This window comes from Lissotriton vulgaris, chromosome 6 (genome assembly GCF_964263255.1).
Source record: "Lissotriton vulgaris chromosome 6, aLisVul1.2, whole genome shotgun sequence".
NCBI lineage: Eukaryota > Metazoa > Chordata > Amphibia > Caudata > Salamandridae > Lissotriton > Lissotriton vulgaris.
This window is the reverse complement of record NC_141694.1, coordinates 512,163,057-512,185,090: the sequence shown is the minus strand read 5'-3', so window position 1 is coordinate 512,185,090 and position 22,034 is coordinate 512,163,057. Positions and strand designations below refer to the sequence as shown.

The following is a 22,034-nucleotide window of genomic DNA, read 5'->3' as shown; positions in this document are numbered from 1 at the left end:
GCCTCAATGCCATCGCTGCTGTCTTCGCTGCTGCTGAAGAAGCTGTCATGCTGATGATACCATAGCTGCTATCGCTACTGCTATCGCTGCTAACTAGCGAACGATGGTGTGGTGAACTTAGGAGCTGAACAGCCGTCCCCCTGCAAGAGCCCAGCAGATGCAAGCTGCCCGTGGACGCTGCCCCTCCTCCTCGACGCGCTGAGAAGAGACGCTGTCTTTCTCCTACAGAGAAATCCAGCTCCGGCGTTTCTAGTCTACCCATGCGGGTGACTGGGATATCGACCCCCTGAAGGAGATACCAGACCTCCATTCTATTCCAGAGGTATGGTGTTGACTAAAACCTTAGAGAGAATTCTTGAAGCAAACCTTGGCAAAACCAACTTAAACTAAAGCTACTTACTTACTCCCCTCCCAAGTATTAGGCTTAGGTCAGGTACACTGGGGTAGGCATAGTTAGAAGCACCAGTTGAGTATTTTAGCCTAATGTATATATGAATGTATATATGTTTTATTCATTTTAAACCATTGTATGGCTAAGAAACCATATCAATGCTTTTACAGTATTATTTCGCAATACTTATCCTACTGTACGTACTTTTTATAATAACAAGTCTTGCAATTGTGGCAATTCATTTCTCTTGTATGAGAAGAAAGACTGTTCAATAAATGTTACCCTTTATTGAAAACGCCCGTCTCTCTATTCTCTACATATTGTGAAAGTAAACTGCACAACCACTGACTGAGTAAAATAACGGTCTATTGTTTCACACGACCCTAGAGATTGACTCTTGATCTGAGGAGCAAAGTTGTCATGTTGCACGGTTGTTGGAAAACTGAATCCCTTCTTGGCTGTGCCAGGGAAGCTGATCACTTCCTATTTCAGTCAAGAAAGTTTCCAGTGACCTCTGAGCTAGTTGGTAACAACCCCAATTAAGTTTAACATAGTCAGTGGAGGCCTGTAAGATCCGCACTTCTACGTCGATACTACTGTTTATGTTATTCCAATGTGCAGGGCCTATTGGGAAAATAGGAACTACACTACATGGTGCCCAAACGTTTGGTAAGGCGATAAACTAACGCAAGACGTTAGAGTAACTCAGTCGTGCATATTTCACACAGACCCCTTTCTCCCGTAAATACTCCAATAGACGTCTGGAGTGGGTGAAAGGTTAAAATCCGCCCGAGCTCAGTAGGAAAAGATTCCTATGTAAAGCTCTGGTTTATTCAACGTTGAAGGATACAGTGTTCCAAAATATTATGCACCTAATCTTTGTCTCCTTGGAGACCTACTCTGCAAACCTTGCATTTATAAAATGTCAGAGAGTGAAGAGGAAAGGGAAGCAGCTAGACTAGCGACCCTACTAATAGAGGAAGACTCGAGTCTCCTACAGACTGACCCGGATGCTATCGACATCCCGGTACATTTAAGAAAATCTATAACTTTAAAACTTATAGAAAACGAACTGACACCACAAGGTGGTACAGTAATTTTCGTGATAGAGGCACACGAATATCGGCAGACAGAGGTATTCTATTCATGGATGAACTTTCCAGCGGCAAACGCAAGAACAAAACAGTTTCACTATTACAAAATAAAGAAACCACCGGATGAGTACGCTCCTTTTGAGGAGACTGAAATCCCACTAAAATTCCAAGAGCACCTGCTCTGGTTTCATGGCGCCCTAAAACAATGATCATATTACCAGGCTCGGTCCACTAGGTAGACCAGGAGCAACGTGGCCGGTTCTAGCCAGCTACACACCACACCCGGACATTGCAAAAATGTCAAAAGAAGAGCTGTTAGTACAGCTAAAAACACTTATAAAAATACATAGGCAATTAGTCCAATGTGTAATGCGGACTGCAACAGTCCAACCAGCTGTTAATGTACCACAGCTGACCCCTCATCAGGGGAACACTAATAAAATTACACCACAGAACATACAATCATGTCTTGGTAAAACACCCGTAAAACGGGAACAAATTCCTTTCTGGTTAGCACAGAAAATCGTTCAAATAGAGGCAGTATTTCCGGATACTACCCCTGTCGAGAAACACAGAATCTTGACCATTTGCCTTCCTATGGGAATCGCACCACACGTGGAGGACTGCAACACTTGGGGTACAGTCTTTGCTTCCATTTACACAAAAACACATGGTGTTCCGTCTATGGCGGTAATACCAGATGTACTACGACAGATTCAAAATGAATACGGTCCTGAACCTGCTTTAACTCTTGGTATGAAATTACTGAAAGACTTCAAGCAGGTCTCGGCTATATTATTAGCCAACATAAAGGGAGAAGCAGCATCTGTGGCGATCCGCCAAAAGTTGAAGGAAACAGATATAACAGATCAGCCAATTGAGCTTGCCAAAATCATAGAAAGTGCTATGAAGAATTAGGTAGAGACAGCTTGGGTGGGAAACCAGTAAAGCCCCAACTGCTCGAAAATCCAGAAAAATTATTTATAAAAAATAATTTAAACACTCCTAAAAAGAGCTGGGATGGAAATAAACAATCCACTCCCAAGGAAAAAGTTTTCCAGTCCAGAGGAAGGTCTCCTCGACGGAGGGAAAGAACTCCGACTCGAGAACACCAGTCTCCCCAGAGGGAGCCCTCTGAGAAAAGATAGAACCTTAGAAATAGGGATAATTTGAAAAAACCTGATAGATATCAAAGTATTGATACACGTCCCTCTCGATCTTTTTCGCAGAAATCGGAAAGAAGAGGACGGTCAGACCCAGGAGAGCACACCAAGTCCAAAGACAAGGAACCTGCTCAGAGTAAAAAATCTCAATTTCCAAAAAAGAAGGTAGCCAGTATTAGAGTAATCAACCATGCCGAAAATACTGAGGACACAGTTGAAAAACGGGGAGTGGGCACAGACAATGTTAGACAGTGCAGCAGAAATCAGTATAGCCCGCAAGATCTTGATGAGTCATCTGGAGACAGTGGACACGAATGAATACATTCAGGTTGAAACTGCCGACACCAGACTTAGCGAGCCCCATAAGATATACGAAATAACATTGCGTATAGAGGGTGATAAGACTAGGAAAATAAAGGGTCTATTTTGGGATAAACTCTCAAAAGGCTATGATATTCTGTTAGCTGAAAAAGATTGGCCCCCAGAGTTAGTCAGGGAGTGCCCTTGTGGCGAAGAAATTATTATGCCTGCCTTCTCGAATCACATTTCGATTCACAAAAAATATACTTATGCAAGGAAATGGGCAGTAGCCCAGACACCGGCATTATATAAAAATCATGTAGGATGGGATGAGGACTCACCTCCCCACAAAATCCAGTTAAAAAGTGAACCAACTGCCCAACGGCAGTATCCCATTAAGCAAGAAGCTAAAAAACAAGTCAGAGAGATCTTAGATCAACTTGAATACCAGGGGGTGATTGAAACATGCACCTCTCAAATGAACAATCCTTTGTTTCCTGTCTCCAAGCCAGACAATTCATATCGTCTAGTTTTGGACTACAGACACCTTAATGCATGTTGCAAAACATTTGCAGTACAAAACTCGCATAGTGCAGCCCTAATGAATAACATAGTTAGGAAAAAATATAAAACGACATTAGACATATCTAATGGTTTCTTTTGTCAAAACATTGCAACAGAAAGCAGATACTTGTCCGCTTTCTCAGCATTTGGGTCGCAGAAAATTTCGGTCGACTCCCACAGGGGTTCAAGAACAGCCCAGGACTATTCTCAGCTAGAGTAGGAATATGCTACTTACCAGTATGCATCTGTTCTTGGCATAGAGGGCTGCAGAGTGGTACATTTATGAATAGATCGCCATCTGGTGTTGGGCTCGGATGATTGCACTTTGTTTTTCTCCTGGAGAAGTCTTTGTCGTCATAGATGACTCCTCCTCTTGGTGTTAGTGCGCATGGGCATCGGCTCCATCCTTAGATTGTTTTGCCATAGTAGGGTTAGATGGAGTAGTGTAGTAGAATACATAAAGATATGCCCATGTAAGTATCTAACTAAGATAATGTTGGGGCAGACACAGGTTTCCGGGGAGGCAGGGAGGGCATGTACCACTCTGCAGCCCTCTATGCCAAGAACAGATGCATACTGGTAAGTAGCATATTCCGTTCGAGGCATATGGGCTGCAGATGGTACATTTATGAATAGATTGTACAGCAGTTACCTCCCTAGCGGTGGTCACCAGTGTCTGTCGCAACTGTTTGAAATAGAGTTTTTAATACAGCTTGGCCCACTCTGGCTTGTTGTGTAGCCTGTACATCAACACAGTAGTGTTTTGTGAATGTATGTGGTGTAGACCAAGTTGCTGCTCTGCATATGTCATCTAGGGGAATGTTCCCTAAGAATGCCATAGATGCTCCTAGTTTTCGTGTAGAATGAGCTCTAGGAGGAACAGTTAATGTTCTCTTTGCTTTAATGTAACATACTTGTATACATTTTACAATCCATCTAGCTATGCCTGCTTTAGAGATAGGATTGCCCTTATGTGTTGGGGAAAATGCCACAAATAGTTGTTTAGTTTTCCTGAAATTTTGTGTCCTTTCTATGTAGTACAAAATGGCTCTTTTGACGTCTAGTGTATGTAGAGCCCTTTCTGCTACTGTCTGTGGTTTTGGAAAAAAGACTGGCAGTTCCACTGGTTGGTTGATGTGAAATGCCGAAATTACTTTAGGCAAGAACTTTGGGTTTGTTCTAAGAACCACTTTATTCTGGTGTAACTGCAGGAATGGTTCTTGTATTGTCAATGCCTGTAATTCACTTACTCTCCTGAGTGAGGTAATGGCTATCAGGAAAGCCACCTTCCATGTAAGGAATTGTATTTCGCACCTATGCATAGGTTCGAACGGTGGTCCCATTAGTCTGGTGAGTACTACATTGAGGTTCCAGACCGGGGAAGGTGGTAATCTTGGTGGAATGACTCTTTTAAGGCCTTCCATGAAGGCTTTTATCGCTGGCACTCTAAACAGTGATATGTGCTGCCTGTTTTGTAGGTACGCTGCTATAGCTGCTAGATGTACCCTGATAGATGTGTATGCGAGATTACATTGCTGTAAGTGTAGTAAGTAGCAAATAATCTCCTTTGTTGATACGTCTAGAGGGTTGATATTATTAGTAGTACAGTGTATAACAAACCTCTTCCACTTAGCTGCATAGCATGCTCTGGTGGTGGGACGTCTCGCTTGTTTAATTATCTCCATACAATTTGGTGGTAGATCTAAGTACCCAAATTCTAGGATTTCAGGAGCCAGATCGCTAAGTTCAGTTGTGTGGGATCTGGGTGCATTATTTCTCCATGGTTCTGTGTAAGATGCATGGGTAGAATTCTTAGCTTTTGATGTGGTACTTGTGAGAGTTGCAGGAGCGTGGTGAACCACGGTTGTCTTGCCCACGTGGGTGCCACTAGTATCATGGTCATTGAGTGTTGTTGCAGCTTTCTGACCACTAATGGGATTAGTGGGAGAGGGGGAAAAGCGTATGCAAATTTGTTGGACCAGTTTATCCATAACGCATTGCCCTGCGACAGGTGGTGTGGGTACCTGGACGCGAAGCTTTGACATTTTGCGTTCTGATGTGTGGCAAAGAGGTCTATCTCTGGTTGTCCCCATCTTTGGAAGAATGGCTGCAGTATTTGTTGGTGCAGTTCCCATTCGTGTATTTGTTCCGACTGTCTGCTTAAGATGTCCGCTATCTGATTTTGAACTCCTGGTAGGTGTTCGGCTAACAGATAGATGTTTTGAGGAATGGCCCATCTCCAAATTTCCTGTGCTAGTCTGAATAGTTGGAGAGAGTGCGTCCCCCCCTGTTTTTGAATATAATACATTGCTGTCATGTTGTCTGTTCTGAGCAGGACAGCTTTGTTGGTAACATGTATTTGGAAGGCTTTCAATGCTAGAAATGCTGCTAGTAGTTCTAGGTGATTGATGTGCAGTCTTTTTTCCTGCACACTCCACCTCCCTTGTACTGTGTATTTTTCCATATGTGCTCCCCATCCTGTGAGTGATGCGTCTGCTGTTATTGTCACCTGTGGAATTGGTTCTAGGAACGACCGCCCCTTGGCAATGTTTGTTGTGTTCCACCACTTCAGAGAGCGGTGTGTGCGGTCGTCTACCAACACCAGATCCGTAATCTGTCCTTGAGCCTGATTCCACTGTGTCGCTAAGCATTCTTGTAGCGGACGCATTTGTAGTTTGGCATATGGTATTAGCAGTATGCAGGATGACATCATCCCTAATAGCTGCATAAACACTCTTGCTGGTAGTGAGTGTTGTGGCTGGAATCTCTGAATGATTGTAAGCATTGTTTGAATCCTGACTGGATTGGGGTATACTTTGGCTTTCCCTGTGTCTATAGTAGCCCCCAGATATTGTTGAACCTTGCTTGGTTGTAGGTGTGACTTTGTGTAGTTCACCGTGAACCCTAGCTGGTGTAGTAGTTGAATTGTCTTTTGTGTGTTTTGAAGACATTCCTCTTGTGGCTTGGCCTTTATTAGCCAGTCGTCCAAGTATGGGAAGACATGTATTTGTTGTCTTCTTAGGTGAGCTGCCACTACTGCTAGACATTTTGTGAACACCCTTGGTGCTGTTGTGACACCAAACGGAAGGACTTTGAACTGATAATGTTGTCCTTCTACCACAAACCTGAGGTATTTCCTGTGGGCCTTGTGAATTGGAATATGAAAGTAAGCGTCTTTTAGATCCAGTGTAGAAAGAAAGTCCCCTTTCTTCAGTAAAGGCAGTACTTGTTGTAGCGTGACCATGTGGAAATGTTCCGAATTTATGTATGCGTTGAGAGGTCTTAGGTCCAGTATTGGCCTTAGAGACCCGTCCTTTTTGGGAATTAGGAAGTATAGGGAGTATACTCCTGTTCCTTGTTGGTGCTGTGGAACTTTCTCTATGGCATGCTTTTCTAGCAGGGATAGTACTTCCTTCTTTAACAGTGTCAGGTGATCTTGTTTCATTGGACGCTGCCTGGGGGGGATGTTTGGCGGGGTAGATGTGAGTTCCAGGCAATAACCATGTTGGATAATTTGTCGCACCCACCTGTCTGATGTGATGTTTTCCCAGACAGGTAGGAACTGTGATAGGCGTCCCCCGACCGGTGTTATATGGTCTGGGGGGAGCTGTATGAAGTCACTGTTTTGGGGTTGGAGAGTTGCGGTTGTTGTTGTTCCCGCGACCTCTACCCTTGTTGTTGCTACCTCTGTAGCCACCTCTTGAATTACCTCTGGGTGATGTAGGTGTAAAAGAGGTTTGTTGCTGGTTTGTACTTGTATTTTTGGATCCTCCTCTATAGGCGGATCTACGAAAGGAACCTCTTTGTGTTGGCTGTTGCAATGCTCCCATTGATTTAGCCGTTTCGGTATCTTTTTTCATCTTTTCTAAGGCCTCATCTGTCCCTGTGCCGAAAAGTGTTTTCCCATCAAAAGGTTGGTTTAGTAATGATGTTTGTACCTCTTGTTTGAACCCTGATACCCTGAGCCATGCATGTCTCCTTAACATGATGCTTGTGTTTGTAGATCTTGCTGCAGTGTCTGCCGCGTCTAGGGCGCACTTGATTGAAGTGTTAGTAATTAACTTCCCTTCTTGTATGAGTTGATCTGCCCTCTTTTGATGTTCTTTAGGGAGATGTGTGATGAGTTTTTCTAGTTCATCATAATGCGCTCTGTCATACCTTGCCAGTAGTGCCTGTGTATTAGCTATGCGCCAGCTGTTTGCCGCTTGAGATGCTACTCGCTTGCCCGAGGCATCTATTAGCTTAGACTCTTTGTCAGGAGGTGGAGCTTCTCCTGTGGATAAAGAGTTTGCTCTCTTACGAGCGTTTGTGACCACTAGTGAGTCTAGAGGAATTTGGCCTTTAATGAATATTGGGTCCTTTGGAGCTGCCCTATATTTCTTATCGATTCTTGGGTTCAGTATCCTAGCCCTCACTGGGTCTTTGAATATCTCTGATGTATGACTGAGAAGGCCCTTAAGCATTGGTAGTGTTCCTGATGTTCTTTGCGCGGTAGGTAGTGTTTCTAATAAGAAATCCTCTATTTGAGGTTCTGCATGTAGTTCTACCTTGTGATATATTGCTGCTCTATTAATGAGTTGTGCAAACCCAGTATTATCATCAGGAGGTGAGGGTTTTGAAGGGTACAATTCAGGGTCGTTATCGTTATCTGACCCTACATTGTACTCCTCCCATGGGTCTACCTCCTCTGGGATTGTGTCTTCATCATCCCTAGGATGTTCTCCCTCCCCTGTGTCACTCTCTACATCTGTTGTAGGTGTAGATGGTCGTGTGGGAGGCATATTTGGCCTATTGTGAGGGAGAGGGGAAGAGGGTGTCTCTCTATGTCTTGGAGAAGGGGGAGGAGTTGTATTTGTCCCCATTGTTCTCTTCTTAGGATGAGTCTTGTCATCCGACTGTTCATTCTTCCTCTTTTTAGGTAGTTCTGTGACTACTTTGCCAGTTTTTGGATCTATCAACAGAGTCTTTTGTTTAGGATCTGTTTTATATTCCTGTGTCGGTACCGCAGTTTTCGGGTCCGAAAGGTGTTTTTTCTTACTACTGTCCATTTGTATTTTCGGCACCGAGATTTTATTCGGATCCGATGTTCTCGGTGTCGAGGATGTCCCCGGTGTCGAGGGTGTTTTCGACATCGACACGTGTTTCGGTGTCGATATGGACTGTTTCGACTTCGAGCTTTCCTTGTCATGGAGCTTCGGTGTCGATGTGGTCCGTTTATCGGAACCACCATGATGGGAGGCCGAGTGTTTCGGTTTCGGTTTCGTTGCCGGGCCCGAAGGCGGGGCGTCGGAAACTTTTTTCGGTTGTCTGACCGGGCTCGAGGGCGGGGTCGACACTGTGCGGGGTCTGTTCTTTGGTAAAGGGACGTCGTCACTCACGGTTTGTTGGACGCCGATTTCGTCGGCGTCGGACTCGCCCTCTTCTGACCCCGCCTCGTCAGCCTCCTCTTCCTCCTCTTCTGGGTGCTGGTCCTCGAACAGCTCCGGGATTGCTTGTGACTGCATTCTCGATACCTCGTGTCTTCGGGCTCGACGGTTTCTAATCGTCGATTTTGAAGAAAATGCTGCACAGGCTTCACAGTCCCTGGATTCGTGTTCAGGGGACAAGCAGAGGTTGCACACCTCGTGTAGGTCCTTGTGTGGAAACTTAGCACCACACGTTGGACATTTTTTGAATGGAGTCCTTTCCATGGACTCCGGGCTGGACTACGTCGCGTTGGTCTTCTCGTAGTCTTCGTTCTTCGAAACGCGTCGAGATGGAAGTGAAGTCGCGTTTGGTAACAATACCGTCGAATTGGAAAGTTTTACGCGCCGAATATACCGTCTTTTACCGAAGTCGGTCCGGAGCTCTTCGATCCTCATCCGAACCCGATGGCGGAAAAAAACAATCTAAGGATGGAGCCGATGCCCATGCGCACTAACACCAAGAGGAGGAGTCATCTATGACGACAAAGACTTCTCCAGGAGAAAAACAAAGTGCAATCATCCGAGCCCAACACCAGATGGCGATCTATTCATAAATGTACCATCTGCAGCCCATATGCCTCGAACACAGAGTTACTACAAATATATGATGATGAGGCATTATCTTACGTAGATGATATCTATCTCACAGACGACGACTTGGATACTCACTTGAAAAGAGTGAACACCATTATACTTGGGTTCGCAGCAGAGGGTTACAAATTCAACTTTAAAAAGTCTCGAATTGCCCATCTGACAGTACTATTCTTAGGGTACGAATTATCAAGTGAAGGAAAAAGCCTAGCGGACAACTTCTTAGAGAAGTGCGCTGTACTCCAAGCTCCAAAAACACTGAAGAATTTACAATCCATACTAGGTTTTCTGAATTTCGGAAGAACATACATTCTAAATTACGCAGAGAGGGTTAAACCTCTTTACGAACTAATTAAACCTGATTTTAAACAAATCAATTGGACTCAAAAACACACAAAAATTTTGAGATCACTGCAAACAGACATGTTAGCTAAAACAAAATTAGATACACGTGATAACACACGCGATCTTGTAATCCGAGTCATCCCAGGAAGATGCGGATTCACGTACCTGACCTCTAATGAGGGTGAAAAGGTACCAATTTCAATTAAATCTCACTTGTACACACAAGTAGAAAAAACATTCAGTCACACAGAAAGAACTGTGAAAGCAGTGCAAGTTGCATTAGCAAATGAACGAGAACTAGCACACGGCAAAAGGATTAATATCCTCACAGCGGAATCCGCCTTCGAGGCGCTATTCAGCCCAGTAAACCTGCCTACAGTGTCACTGGATCCGAAATGGATACAGTGTGTAGATTCTCTAGGAGCGGAAGATGTGAAATACTATTTCGCCCCGCAATTCGAAGAACTGAATGATTTAGAATATGAAGAAGAATATCCTCTGCCAATCGAACTTCTGCCTCTCCCACAGTACGCCTGTATAATCTATACAGATAGATTTGTACAGCATTTCAACGTAGCGAGCAAATCCTACGATGCAGCCTACGCGATTGTTAAAGGTCGTTGGCTGTGAGGTAAATTCAGACCGAAAGTAACAAAAACTGAATCAGTAAGAAACTGTTCGGCTCAGAGAGCTGAAATCAGATCTTTAAAGATGGCGCTTGAAAATGCAGAACGTGAATTCCCGACAATTATCGTGTGCGATTCTCATTTATGCGTCAACTCTTACAATAATAAACTGCAGAGCTGGATTGAAAACGATTACAAAGATGACACAGGTGCCACAATAAACCATAAATTGCTCTGGAAACAGGTAGCTCTTTTACAGAAAGAACTACAAAAGACTCACGTGATACACGCACAGAATCTTCAACGTGATGGCGTTCACGTTGCAGGGAATTCATTGGCTAACACAGCCACAGCGGAAGCAACTAAACCGGCTTCCGTAGCCACAAAAAAGCGTGCAGAAAAATACATAGACGAGGAAACCATGCTGGCAGTAAAAACGAACGTAAAAGGCGACTGTGCAGCACTACCCGTAAACTATCCACTCAATTATGCATACGTAATCGATGCAAACTCCGTTCCTTTTGCTCGAATCCCTGGAGTGGGGGATAGGGTAATTCCAAACACAAACAGGAGAATATTTTTAATAGCAGACGCACACATGGGTTTGGGTCCTAGGCACAGAAAGATCAAGGAATCCCTGACTGAATTACCATCAGTATACTGGTGGCCGGGAATGAGTGTACAACACCAAATATATGCATACAACTGTGAAAACTGCAACAGGGATCGCAGTAGTGAACTATGCTACCGGCTACCAATCAGAAACAGCGTAACGCTGTCTACATCCCATCCTGCGTCCTATTAATCATTAAGGCTAAACACACTTAAAAAAAATGTGGCCCCAGCGCTCGGCTGACGCTAGAACGGTTATAAAAGATCTGTGAGTCTTTATCGGCACATACGCAATTACCACGTTCCATTCTGACCAGGGTCCTGCTTTTAGCTCTCGAGCTTATAAGGAGGCCATGGCCAGCATGGGAATTGGGTTGCGGTATTCTTGTCCGTCGCACCCCGAAGGGAATAGTGTGGTAGAAAGAAAAAACCGAGACATAAAGCGATCTATAACAGCGAAGGTATTAGGTTCAGGGGCTGGGTGGGTCAAACATTTAATAAGTGTCCAGACCAGTCTTAACAATTTGCCAAGAAATTCTCTAAAAGGTTTCAGCCCATACGAACTATTGTTCGGAATTAGAATGAGAATTCAGGACTTAGATAGTCAGGTATCAGTGGTACAAGATAATAAAACAGACCTTGACATCAAAGATCGTTTGGCTGTTTTACAGGAACTGAATGAAACAAGAAAATCCTTAAGCAACATAAAGTTAAAGCAACAGCCAGATACCACTGACAAGGCACCACAAGCAACAGCCCCAGCAAGGCCTGTCTGGATTCCAAAGATTGGGGATCTAGTCAGAGAAAAAATCACGGTGAAGAAGGAATTTGGGCCTTCTTACAGAAAAGCAGTACCTGTCTTGGCAGTCACCGGAACAAGATCAGTAGTACTACCGCCCCTTGTTGGTAAAAAGGAGAACAGAGTTGTATCAATCGACCTGGTAAAACCACAAGCATGTGGCCTATAATCAACAGTAGGCCCAGTGGACTCCCAAGAAACAACAGAATACCCAAACTTGCAACAATCCAAGAGGTTCAAACTGAAAGACTAATCACATTCGATCAGCCTGCAGTGCACAGAGAAGGACTATGCAATAATGCCATGGAACTCGTGCCTCTTGATATACAGATTGAAACAGTTAGTCAAGAAACACCAGTCTACAATAATGTGGCATCAGAATGTGCTACCGAAAGACAAATTGAAAGAACAATTCCAACAATTAACAATTGACAGAACTGCCTCTGGCTACTTCATCAACTTCGATAACTTTTCTGAGGATCAAAACGACCCTGAAGTGATGCCAGAAACAAAAAAGACTTTTAAAGAAAAAGCAACGGAACTCTTTCAACTGAAGGAAATCTACCTTATTTCCCCTTGGTTAGAGTTCTGGTTCAGTCTAGGTATATTTTTCCTCCTACTTTGGCTCATCATGGTACTTTGTTTGGGAAAATTCATTGAGGGAAAATATAGTACAATGGACACAGCAAGTCAGAACATCAACCTAGTCCTCAAACCACACAGATCATCCCACGTGAAGAAAAGAGAACTGTCAACAGTAAATGTCACAGCCATTCCAATACCCGGTGGGGTAGTATGGGAGAAAACTGACTATGAGATCTATGGTCCGGTCGAGATCCTGAAGTATCCTCATCAACTGAAGGTTTCCTTAAGTGACTTTGTAACATCTAGTACATTCTCTGATGATTGGGACTTTAACAGTATTAATGACATGATGTCTGATTTAGTAATGTCAGCTAGATTCACAGAACATGATTATTTACAAGGTTCGTCTAGTTATGAACAGTTATTCTGTTTTACACATTATGGCGATCATTATTTGCATAAATCTGCACAGCCTAGAAATGTTTTTAAGTATAATCAATGGGAACATTGTGCTACACCACCTAAAAGCAGTTCTAAAACATTCTTTGAGAAATTCAAGTACTTCTCAGGGTTTAAAACCAGTGATGCAGAAACGTATTACAAACTGTTAGATAAAACAGGAATTAAAACAATGCTGACAAACACTAAATTAATATATTCAGAAGCATTTTATGAAAAAATGATGACCTTTGGTTTTGATTATTGGAAAAATAACATTGAAACAAAAACCATTTGGGGTACGAAAGATTGGCAGGTACAAGGCCTTGAAGCACTATTCAGAACCTGCATGATACCAGAACAAATGATGTTTTTAAATGACACAATTGACCAAACATCCTGTCTTGGCCTAGCTAAGATCAAAGACCTAAACAAACCGTCTATTCCAAAACCAATACCTGATAATGCAACAACAGATATTGAGATAGACGTAACTAAAATTTTACATTTTAACAGAACACATCCTGATTGGAAAAAGTGGTTAATCTGGCCTACAGACACAAACAACTGTCAAGATAGATTCCTGAACAAAACACAGGGGTTAAAAATGACCAGACAAGACCCTAGATACTCCCAGAGACAACATCCAGGGATAGTAACAACATACAGTGTAGGGAAACTCTGCCTGGAATGGCTAGGAGCATCCACACTGGTCCACGCAAACAGCGTCTAAAACGTTTCATAGCGGCCAGCATCTATGCTGCGTACAACGAGGCTTGGAAAGTCACACAAATTGAAACAGCAGTAAAAATATGAGAAATTGATCGTATTAATTTGGAAAAATCACTTTCTGTAGTGGACAATGGGTTAATGACTGTCCTCCAGAATATATTCGTTGGACAATATTGTATCTTCTGCCTTTGACATAATAGACAGAGACTTGCTAATGTTACAGCATGGCCAATCTCAATTACGTTCTATTGTACAATTAGGCTGGACGCTGCAAAATCTTCGTTCAGGCTATGTGCCTTGGCGTTTAATCAACACAACGTCATTGTTTTCCATTTTTAACCTTACTGATAAACAAATCAGCTTGGCACAGAAAGGAGCAGACTATACAATCCTGAGCATCGAAAAACTTGAGAGATTGCCATTGACAATGTCAGAAAGTCCTGTCATTGAATGGATAATACACGGAATTATCACTATTCCGATAACAACTTTCCGATTTAAAAAGTGCCTTGAATACATACCTACTGGCCAGTATGAACGATTGGGTAAAGATTATGTTAAGTCAGCATGGAAATTACCATACACACATTAATGCTATAGTGACAGCGACAAAAATGTATTTCTTAGTGGTGAAAACTGTAAACGTTCACTAAGCAGTATACTTTTGTGTCAGGGTATTAATTTACCTGTGAAGGTAATTCTAACAACCTTTCATGCCACCAGCTTGTCACACCTGCAACTCAGATAGAGCCCTTCTTTATGCAACTCGCGAATGGGAGTTACATTCTAAGAACGGATCACAGCTGTTGTGGCCTTGTGCCAGGGAAAAGTTATCTCGTGAGCGTAACTTCCATGGTCAAATGCTGTATGCAAGCATTGTTCCCGAGCGGGCCTGGAGACAGAGACTCCCATCTGGCCTCGTCTGAATCTCTATTCTATACGAATTGATACTTTAAGCAAAATGAAGTCTGTGCTTTTGCAGACAACAGTGCCCATAACATCATCAAAAGAGACGTATGATCTCCTAGTTGCAAGGACAGCTACGGAGGTTCATGACCTTTTATCAACAAATTGCCCCGTGCATTTCGTAGAAATGTTGAGCCAACTCCTTAACACGTCTAGTGCCAGGCATATTTATGACTATTTTTACGTGACTGCTTACACCATTTCAAGCAATTCTGGGAATCGTTCCAAATTTTGTCCACTCTGTTTTTGGCGGCATACCCCTATTTTTGGGACTAGTAGCAGGGATTTTATTTTTGACCCTCCTGCTTCGTTATGGCAAGCCACAGCTCAGACATGACTCCTATGGGAATGGAAGAGACAATCCTAGCAATCCGCTACCGGGACAGAATAACTAGAGTCCTTGGATTGGCCAGGCTGAGAGATCTAAACATGACCTGGTTCCTTTCATTCAGACCGATATGGCAAAATTGCATCTTACCTGTACTACGATGTTTGCTATGCGGAGATGAGTGCGTGTTGGACACCTGTCTTTCACTTCCATCAGCAGTACCAATGGATATCGATACTTTGCTAAGTCCGATAACGGCTCACGCATTGTGTTGTCCCCAGCGGCTACCAATCCTGATGATGGCATTCGTTGAGACTCCTGTGCTACGACTAGGTGGTAACAGTGGAGCGAGTGACAAAAGCAACATCACCCAGGTACGACCTTCTGTGAGCATTGCTGATCCCGACTTTGATGACAGCAATCATTCTCACACCTGCCAAGTTACAGCACTATCGAATTTGGTCGAACTGTCACCTGATTTTGTAGACCAATTCTTTGAGAGCCTGTCTGATATGATGTTCTCACCCGAACAGAAACAATAACTTTGGAGAAGCATTCCGACACACAGCGCTCCCATGAACTCTGAATTCGGCCTTCAGTTTTGAAGAACAAAAACTGCTAAATGCGTTGGAACTCTATTTTCCCCGCTCAAGCAATAATTCTTTTGAATTGAACACTTAATATTCACCCTTTTTCTGGCACGAAAAATTCTTTGCTTAAAGTAAAACTATTCATAGAGAACAGAAGCTTCAACTTCTATTTCTAAACACATCTAGAGACATAATAACTTTACGCCAGCCTCTAGCACATTTTATTGCAATGCATTTATATGTGATGAAATTATCTCGCCCTTCTTCTGTTTCAGAGATATTTCATGTGTAATTCTTTTTGCATAATCGTTCATTGATTTCATATGCTATAATGTTTGAATGATTTCTATGCTTCAAAAACGTACAGTACCTAAATTTTCACGTATCACAAATACGCCTATTTCAAATGCATATATGTATTTTGGGGTGGGCAATGTTACACATGCATCTTATTGCTCTAGTTTTAGTAATTTGATGGACATGAATTTGTGGAGTGGGTGTTGCGTTCTAATCTAGGACCCAGATCGATACTGTGACCTTATGCCCCTATTCGGCTATAAATCCATTTATTCCCTATATTGGCATAACCGTTCAAGTGCAATATTCAGAAACTCGTCTCTGGCCTCACACGAACAGAGCCACATTTCAGAATAGCTTTCTCTGCCACTTCCTTTGCAACCAATTAGTGCAATGACATAGCAGAAGTTACTATCTGAGATTCCTAGATTAACACTCCGAGTTCTTCAACAAGATAAAAACTCAGCAACCTGGAAATCCCTGCCTGCTGTGTTTTGATTAGTAATAGAACTCTAATGAGCACTGATAGACAATCACTTCCTAGTGACATCTTTATTGACGTCTTATGTCCAAAAACTTACGTCAAACAAGGCACCTTTCAGGTATAAATATTACCAACGTTGTCTTAAGCAAACGCTGCTGTTTACGCTAATGCCATCGCTGATGCTGCTAGCTGCCTCAATGCCATCGCTGCTGTCTTCGCTGCTGCTGAAGAAGCTGTCATGCTGATACCATAGCTGCTATCGCTACTGCTATCGCTGCTAACTAGCGAACGATGGTGTGGTGAACTTAGGAGCTGAACAGCCGTCCCCCTGCAAGAGCCCAGCAGATGCAAGCTGCCCGTGGACGCTGCCCCTCCTCCTCGACGCGCTGAGAAGAGACTCTGTCTTTCTCCTACAGAGAAATCCAGCTCCGGCGTTTCTAGTCCACCCTTGCGGGTGACTGGGATATCGACCCCCTGAAGGAGATACCAGACCTCCATCATTCTATTCCAGAGGTATGGTGTTGACTAAAACCTTAGAGAGAATTCTTGAAGCAAACCTTGGCAAAACCAACTTAAACTAAAGCTACTTACTTACTCCCCTCCCAAGTATTAGGCTTAGGTCAGGTACACTGGGGTAGGCGTAGTTAGAAGCACCAGTTGAGTATTTTAGCCTAATGTATATATGAATGTATATATGTTTTATTCATTTTAAACCATTGTATGGCTAAGAAACCATATCAATGCTTTTACAGTATTATTTCGCAATACTTATCTTACTGTACGTACTTTTTATAATAACAAGTCTTGCAATTGTGGCAATTCATTTCTCTTGTATGAGAAGAAAGACTGTTCAATAAATGTTACCCTTTATTGAAAACGCCCGTCTCTCTATTCTCTACATATTGTGAAAGTAAACTGCACAACCACTGACTGAGTAAAATAACTGTCTATTGTTTCACACGACCCTAGAGATTGACTCTTGATCTGAGGAGCAAAGTTGTCATGTTGCACGGTTGTTGGAAAACTGAATCCCTTCTTGGCTGTGCCAGGGAAGCTGATCACTTCCTATTTCAGTCAAGAAAGTTTCCAGTGAACTCTGAGCTAGTTGGTAACAACCCCAATTAAGTTTAACATAGTCAGTGGAGGCCTGGAAGATCCGCACTTCTACATCGATACTACTGTTTATGTTATTCCAATGCGCAGGGCCTATTGGGAAAATAGGAACTACACTACAATACCTTTGAGCAACTGACTGAGTCAGCCCTCCTTATTAAGCATTATTTATTGGAAAGATGGACAGAGACGAAAAGTAAGGTTGTCCATAGTCAGTCAAAGCTCTCATATCAGCCTACCTAAATGGTCTGAAGGAGTGTTACACCGATCAATGCATACTATTACAACTAGAGGGCCATTACTAGGTGCACTGAAGGGCAGACTTTTTTATGCATTGTGAAGCCTCTGGTCACTTAGTTCAATATTGTGCCGTTAGACCTGCCGGGTGTTTAGAAAACGACACAGACCGTTTTCTCTGAGGGAGGAATTGATGGGCATTAGCAAGATCCCTCACAACAAGTCAATCACTACCACAGAAGCTGATTCCAAGTTATTCCTCTTAAATTTTCCTTTGAGGAACGTTTCAGCCCTAGACTGTGGAGACTACAGGCTGTCTATGGACCAAGCTTGGGCCAAGAAATTGTCTACACTTATGCTGGAGAAAGTATTTCCGAACAAGTCCAGAGAGTAGATGGCTCACCGACATGATTTTTCCCTTGACTATGGCATTGGGTTCCCAAAAGGGAACCTTTTAATTCGAATTCGAATTTAAATTTCCTAACTAGGCATTTTATCCCAGGAGTCACCCGTAGCTCAGGCAAGCCAGAGACCAGCCCCAAAAGAGTCTATCGCCCAGCCCTTAACATTTTCCTTGAGATCCTGAATTAACTTGAAACAGAGGACTAGGTGTTTAGTTGCCAGAAAAGCAAAGATATGAACAACAAGCAGAGTTTATCTGGGCTACATCATTTCTATTTGGCAGATGGCATCACTATCAAAAAACTGAAGACAACCTCAAAGAATATTGCTGGAAAGGTTCCCTCACCACATCCACTCAAGTGTTACATAACCTCACTAGATTCTTTCAGACTGCCACCTGCTGAAGAATGTGAAATTAACTTCGGGGCACAAATCAACTCCTTGGGCAGGCCATGTCATTTAAATCTTGATTCTCTGCAGAAGTCATTTCTGCTAATGCTCTCTAAAAACACACAGCAACCATCAAAGTACAAATTTAGGCACAAGGCCTGCATACAGTTATGGACCCAAAAACCAAGAATATAATTAATGAACAATGCTTTTAAGTGTAAACTCCAGTTTTAAAATTAATAAGTAACAAATAAAACTATAACAGGAATTCACATGACCAAACAAAATTGGGCGAGTGATCCAGTAAGTGTACAAGGACCTCAGACAATCTTCTGACCAAATTACTGACCTATGTGAAAAAAGTGAAGGAAAGAAAAAATGTAGCTTAAAATCAAGCTACTGCATTTTGGAGGAGTCTGCTTCCAACATAAGCTGATGGCCTTTGGAATAGGGTTACACTGCAATGACACTAAACCCTAGGATGATAGACTTTCAAAGAGACAAAAAGTATGGCTTTTGATCTCAGCAAAGGTATTACTGAAAACAATCAAATTTCTGTAATCAAATATTCCAAAGCAATCTGGTATGTTGTGCTATGTTTATTTTTAATAAACAAAAAAACTGTGTGCACAGACATGTCTGTAGCTCACAGCCTAAGGCCACAGCTAATCAAACTTAGATAGTGCACAAGCCTACTAAAACAGCAACATTTTTTGAAGAAGTCAAATTCACATAGACATTTCAAATTCTGAATTTTTAGTGCACGGTTCACTTTGGTGAATGCTACTGGTAGAAAGGCTTTGCTCTACTACAGAATAAATTCTGAATTAATTATGGTTGCCAAAATCCATATTGGTGTCTGGTAAACAATAACATAGGCGAAACCAAATGATTTGGAGTGAGAGCAGGAGAAGCGGTACAGGTGGAACTGTATTTTAGAGGTTTTTAAAACTGTACAATACTCTGTCCGAGGCAAGACTGAATTATTTGTGCCATTGTATTTCAGAAAACAAAAATGAACTGCTTAAATCAGTATTGCAAGGTATACGCGTCATAGGAAATGTTCAATTAAATGTGAAAAAGAAGCATCTCTACAAAATATAACTCCGCTCTCAACACTGGTGCCTTTTCACCTAATTCCATATTTCTGCAAGACTTTTTATTTATAGCTCCGTTTACGGGCGATATTGCTATTGTTTTATGTTACTTGTTCTATTAACTTTCAGTCCTGGTGTGCTATCTAAAAATAATAAAGATTGCAATCCCATCAATATTTCCAGATTTACAGTCATTCTTAATGTAGTGCCAAACATGTGATTTACTAAATTCAAGGAAATCCGTGTAGCCTGTGTGAAAATTCACATATCCCAATAGGATATCAGTGACTGATGACAGATCTTCCTGACGAAGTGTGAAACATGTTCTGTGCTACAGAGTGCGCAAAACTGGAAAACCCAGAGGGCCATATATACATACCATTGGTTTTCACAGGAGTTGTAGTTCCACTTTGAATGTCAGTTTCAACGTTAGTCCTAAAATCAGACTTATTTGGAGTCTGCCTTTTCTCAGCAGTTTGGACATCCATATTCACTTCATCCCCATTCTTCAAACCCCGTTTTCCGCGGCAAGGACCTCTTCCGGTACTCATAGTGTCACTGTTCTCAGCACATGTGCTCCCATCATTTGATACAGTACTTTGCTTTTTGTTGGGAGTTTTCTTCGAAGGTGGTTTGCTAAGAGGGGGTTTTAAAGGAAATTCTGAATCATTCTGCGATACAATGTCAGAGTCTTCTTCTGCAGTGCAGCCTTGATCCAGGTTATCAGGAGCCCCTTGGTAGTGAGGATTTGGTTCATATTGCGGCTCATTCAATCCAGGAAAGCATATTACAGCAAGAAACCAATGGGCGCTGCAAAGAAAAAAATACATTCAATGCTTTGTTTTCGCACTTCATTGGTATCATTTACTTTCACACCTTATGCAACTGGAAAAGTATTTGCATAGATTTTTGTTGCAAACCCAACATAACTATCTCATTCGAATATCTTATTTTATTTAAAGTTTGTGTTACTACCACACAGTTTCTCATGTCAATTCAATCTGAACTTTATTTGGGTATAGGTATAAAACTTTAAAGGTAAGATGCCCAACTATACAATCAATTCATTAAGCATTAAATATATCCTAAAACACATATGCAAAATTCTAAAAAGAATCAATCTTAAGACAGATATAAGCTATAAAATGAGTCGCAAAGTTATTATCGCTACCCTGGCAAACCCACCGCTCACCAGCTAACCACGAGGACATCAAGTAACTCATTAAAAAAAATGTTTACGTTTTTCAAGTCTTTGGTATGCCAAATAGAACTGTAAAGTGGAACACAAAATTATAAACTGTCTATAACAGTTGCAAAAAGACTACATCGCCTTAATGTATGTTTAAACAAAAGAGGCTCACTGAAAGTTGATCTGGAAGCATCATAAATCTTGCAAACACATTAAATACAATGTGCATTGTTTGGAGGTGCCATCACAAGGGCAGCTAGCCAACTGTTTTGACCAGTAATGCTGTGTCAGGAAGGTCAGCAAACAGTGGACCAGTGAGCACCAACCTGTGTTGAGGATTTAAAATGTGCTCCAAATAGGGTTGAAAACCTTCAGTAACCCATTCAATGCACATTGAGGCACTAATTTCTTGACACTCTTTTTGGTGTCCTTTGTCTTCAAATAGCTGTAGACACCATGTTTTAACTCACCCTTACTAATAGAGCTCAAGGACTCAGAGCCATTGAATAATTGGATCTATCCAGTTTAATGCAAAGATTCTTAATGTACCTCAGCAAGGGAATATAGATGGCCAAGTCAAGAGTGAGACAATTCAGTTTTATTAACCTGCTAAGGATACCTTCCTATTTCGTCTACACCATAAGTCAAAATAGGAGGGGAACAAGCCTGATAACTTCCTCCAGAAATTATATCCCTATCTCTTTATGAGTAACAAATGTAGGACAGCTGACTGGTGCTGATAACAATCTACAGAGACGAACAGTTTCAGATCTGTGAAATTTTGAAGCATTTACATTCCCTTAGCGGTTTCCCCTTAAACAGCCTATACTATACACTTAGCTCGATAGATGGTACCCATCTGTCTTAAGGGTTTCAGCCCTAATTTAATTTGGAAAGTGAAAAGGACAGTTACGTCCTTTACAAACTGATTGGGTTTGATAGCAATTTTCTGTTTCCTGCTCCACCCAAATCAAATTTTACAGTCAGATATGAGGAGGTGCTGGTCTTCTTCAGCAGGCCACCCTTCAATCTAAAATGGAAATGAACGGAGCTGTGAGATCGCAGATTCTATTATAAATTGTATCCAAATTAATCTGTAGGTTTAATTCACCCATGAATTTTGCATAGGTATTCAAAAGTAATTGGAGACCCTTCGGGTGTGGGTCAATAATACATCATCCCCATAAAGGCACTGGGCGGTGGTCTATTTGAGTCATGTTCCTACACCTCTTAACT

The 22,034-nt window shown here is 42.1% G+C and overlaps 2 protein-coding genes across 4 annotated transcripts in view; both read right to left on the bottom strand.

The window, feature by feature from the left end:
• SENP6 (SUMO specific peptidase 6) overlaps positions 1 to 22,034 on the bottom strand; it is a 586,019-nt gene that overhangs the window by 197,990 nt on the left and 365,995 nt on the right. For all 3 annotated transcript variants that reach the window (XM_086926520.1, XM_086926518.1, XM_086926519.1), the window contains one exon: positions 19,989 to 20,419. In XM_086926520.1, the coding sequence (XP_086782646.1) occupies positions 19,989 to 20,419 (431 nt within the window). The remainder of the gene's footprint in view (positions 1 to 19,988; positions 20,420 to 22,034) is intronic.
• Positions 7,130 to 8,152, bottom strand: LOC147707505 (uncharacterized). Its single transcript, XM_086926521.1, has one exon. The coding sequence runs from the start codon at positions 7,973 to 7,975 to the stop codon at positions 7,130 to 7,132; it is 846 nt and encodes a 281-aa protein (XP_086782647.1). The 5' UTR covers positions 7,976 to 8,152.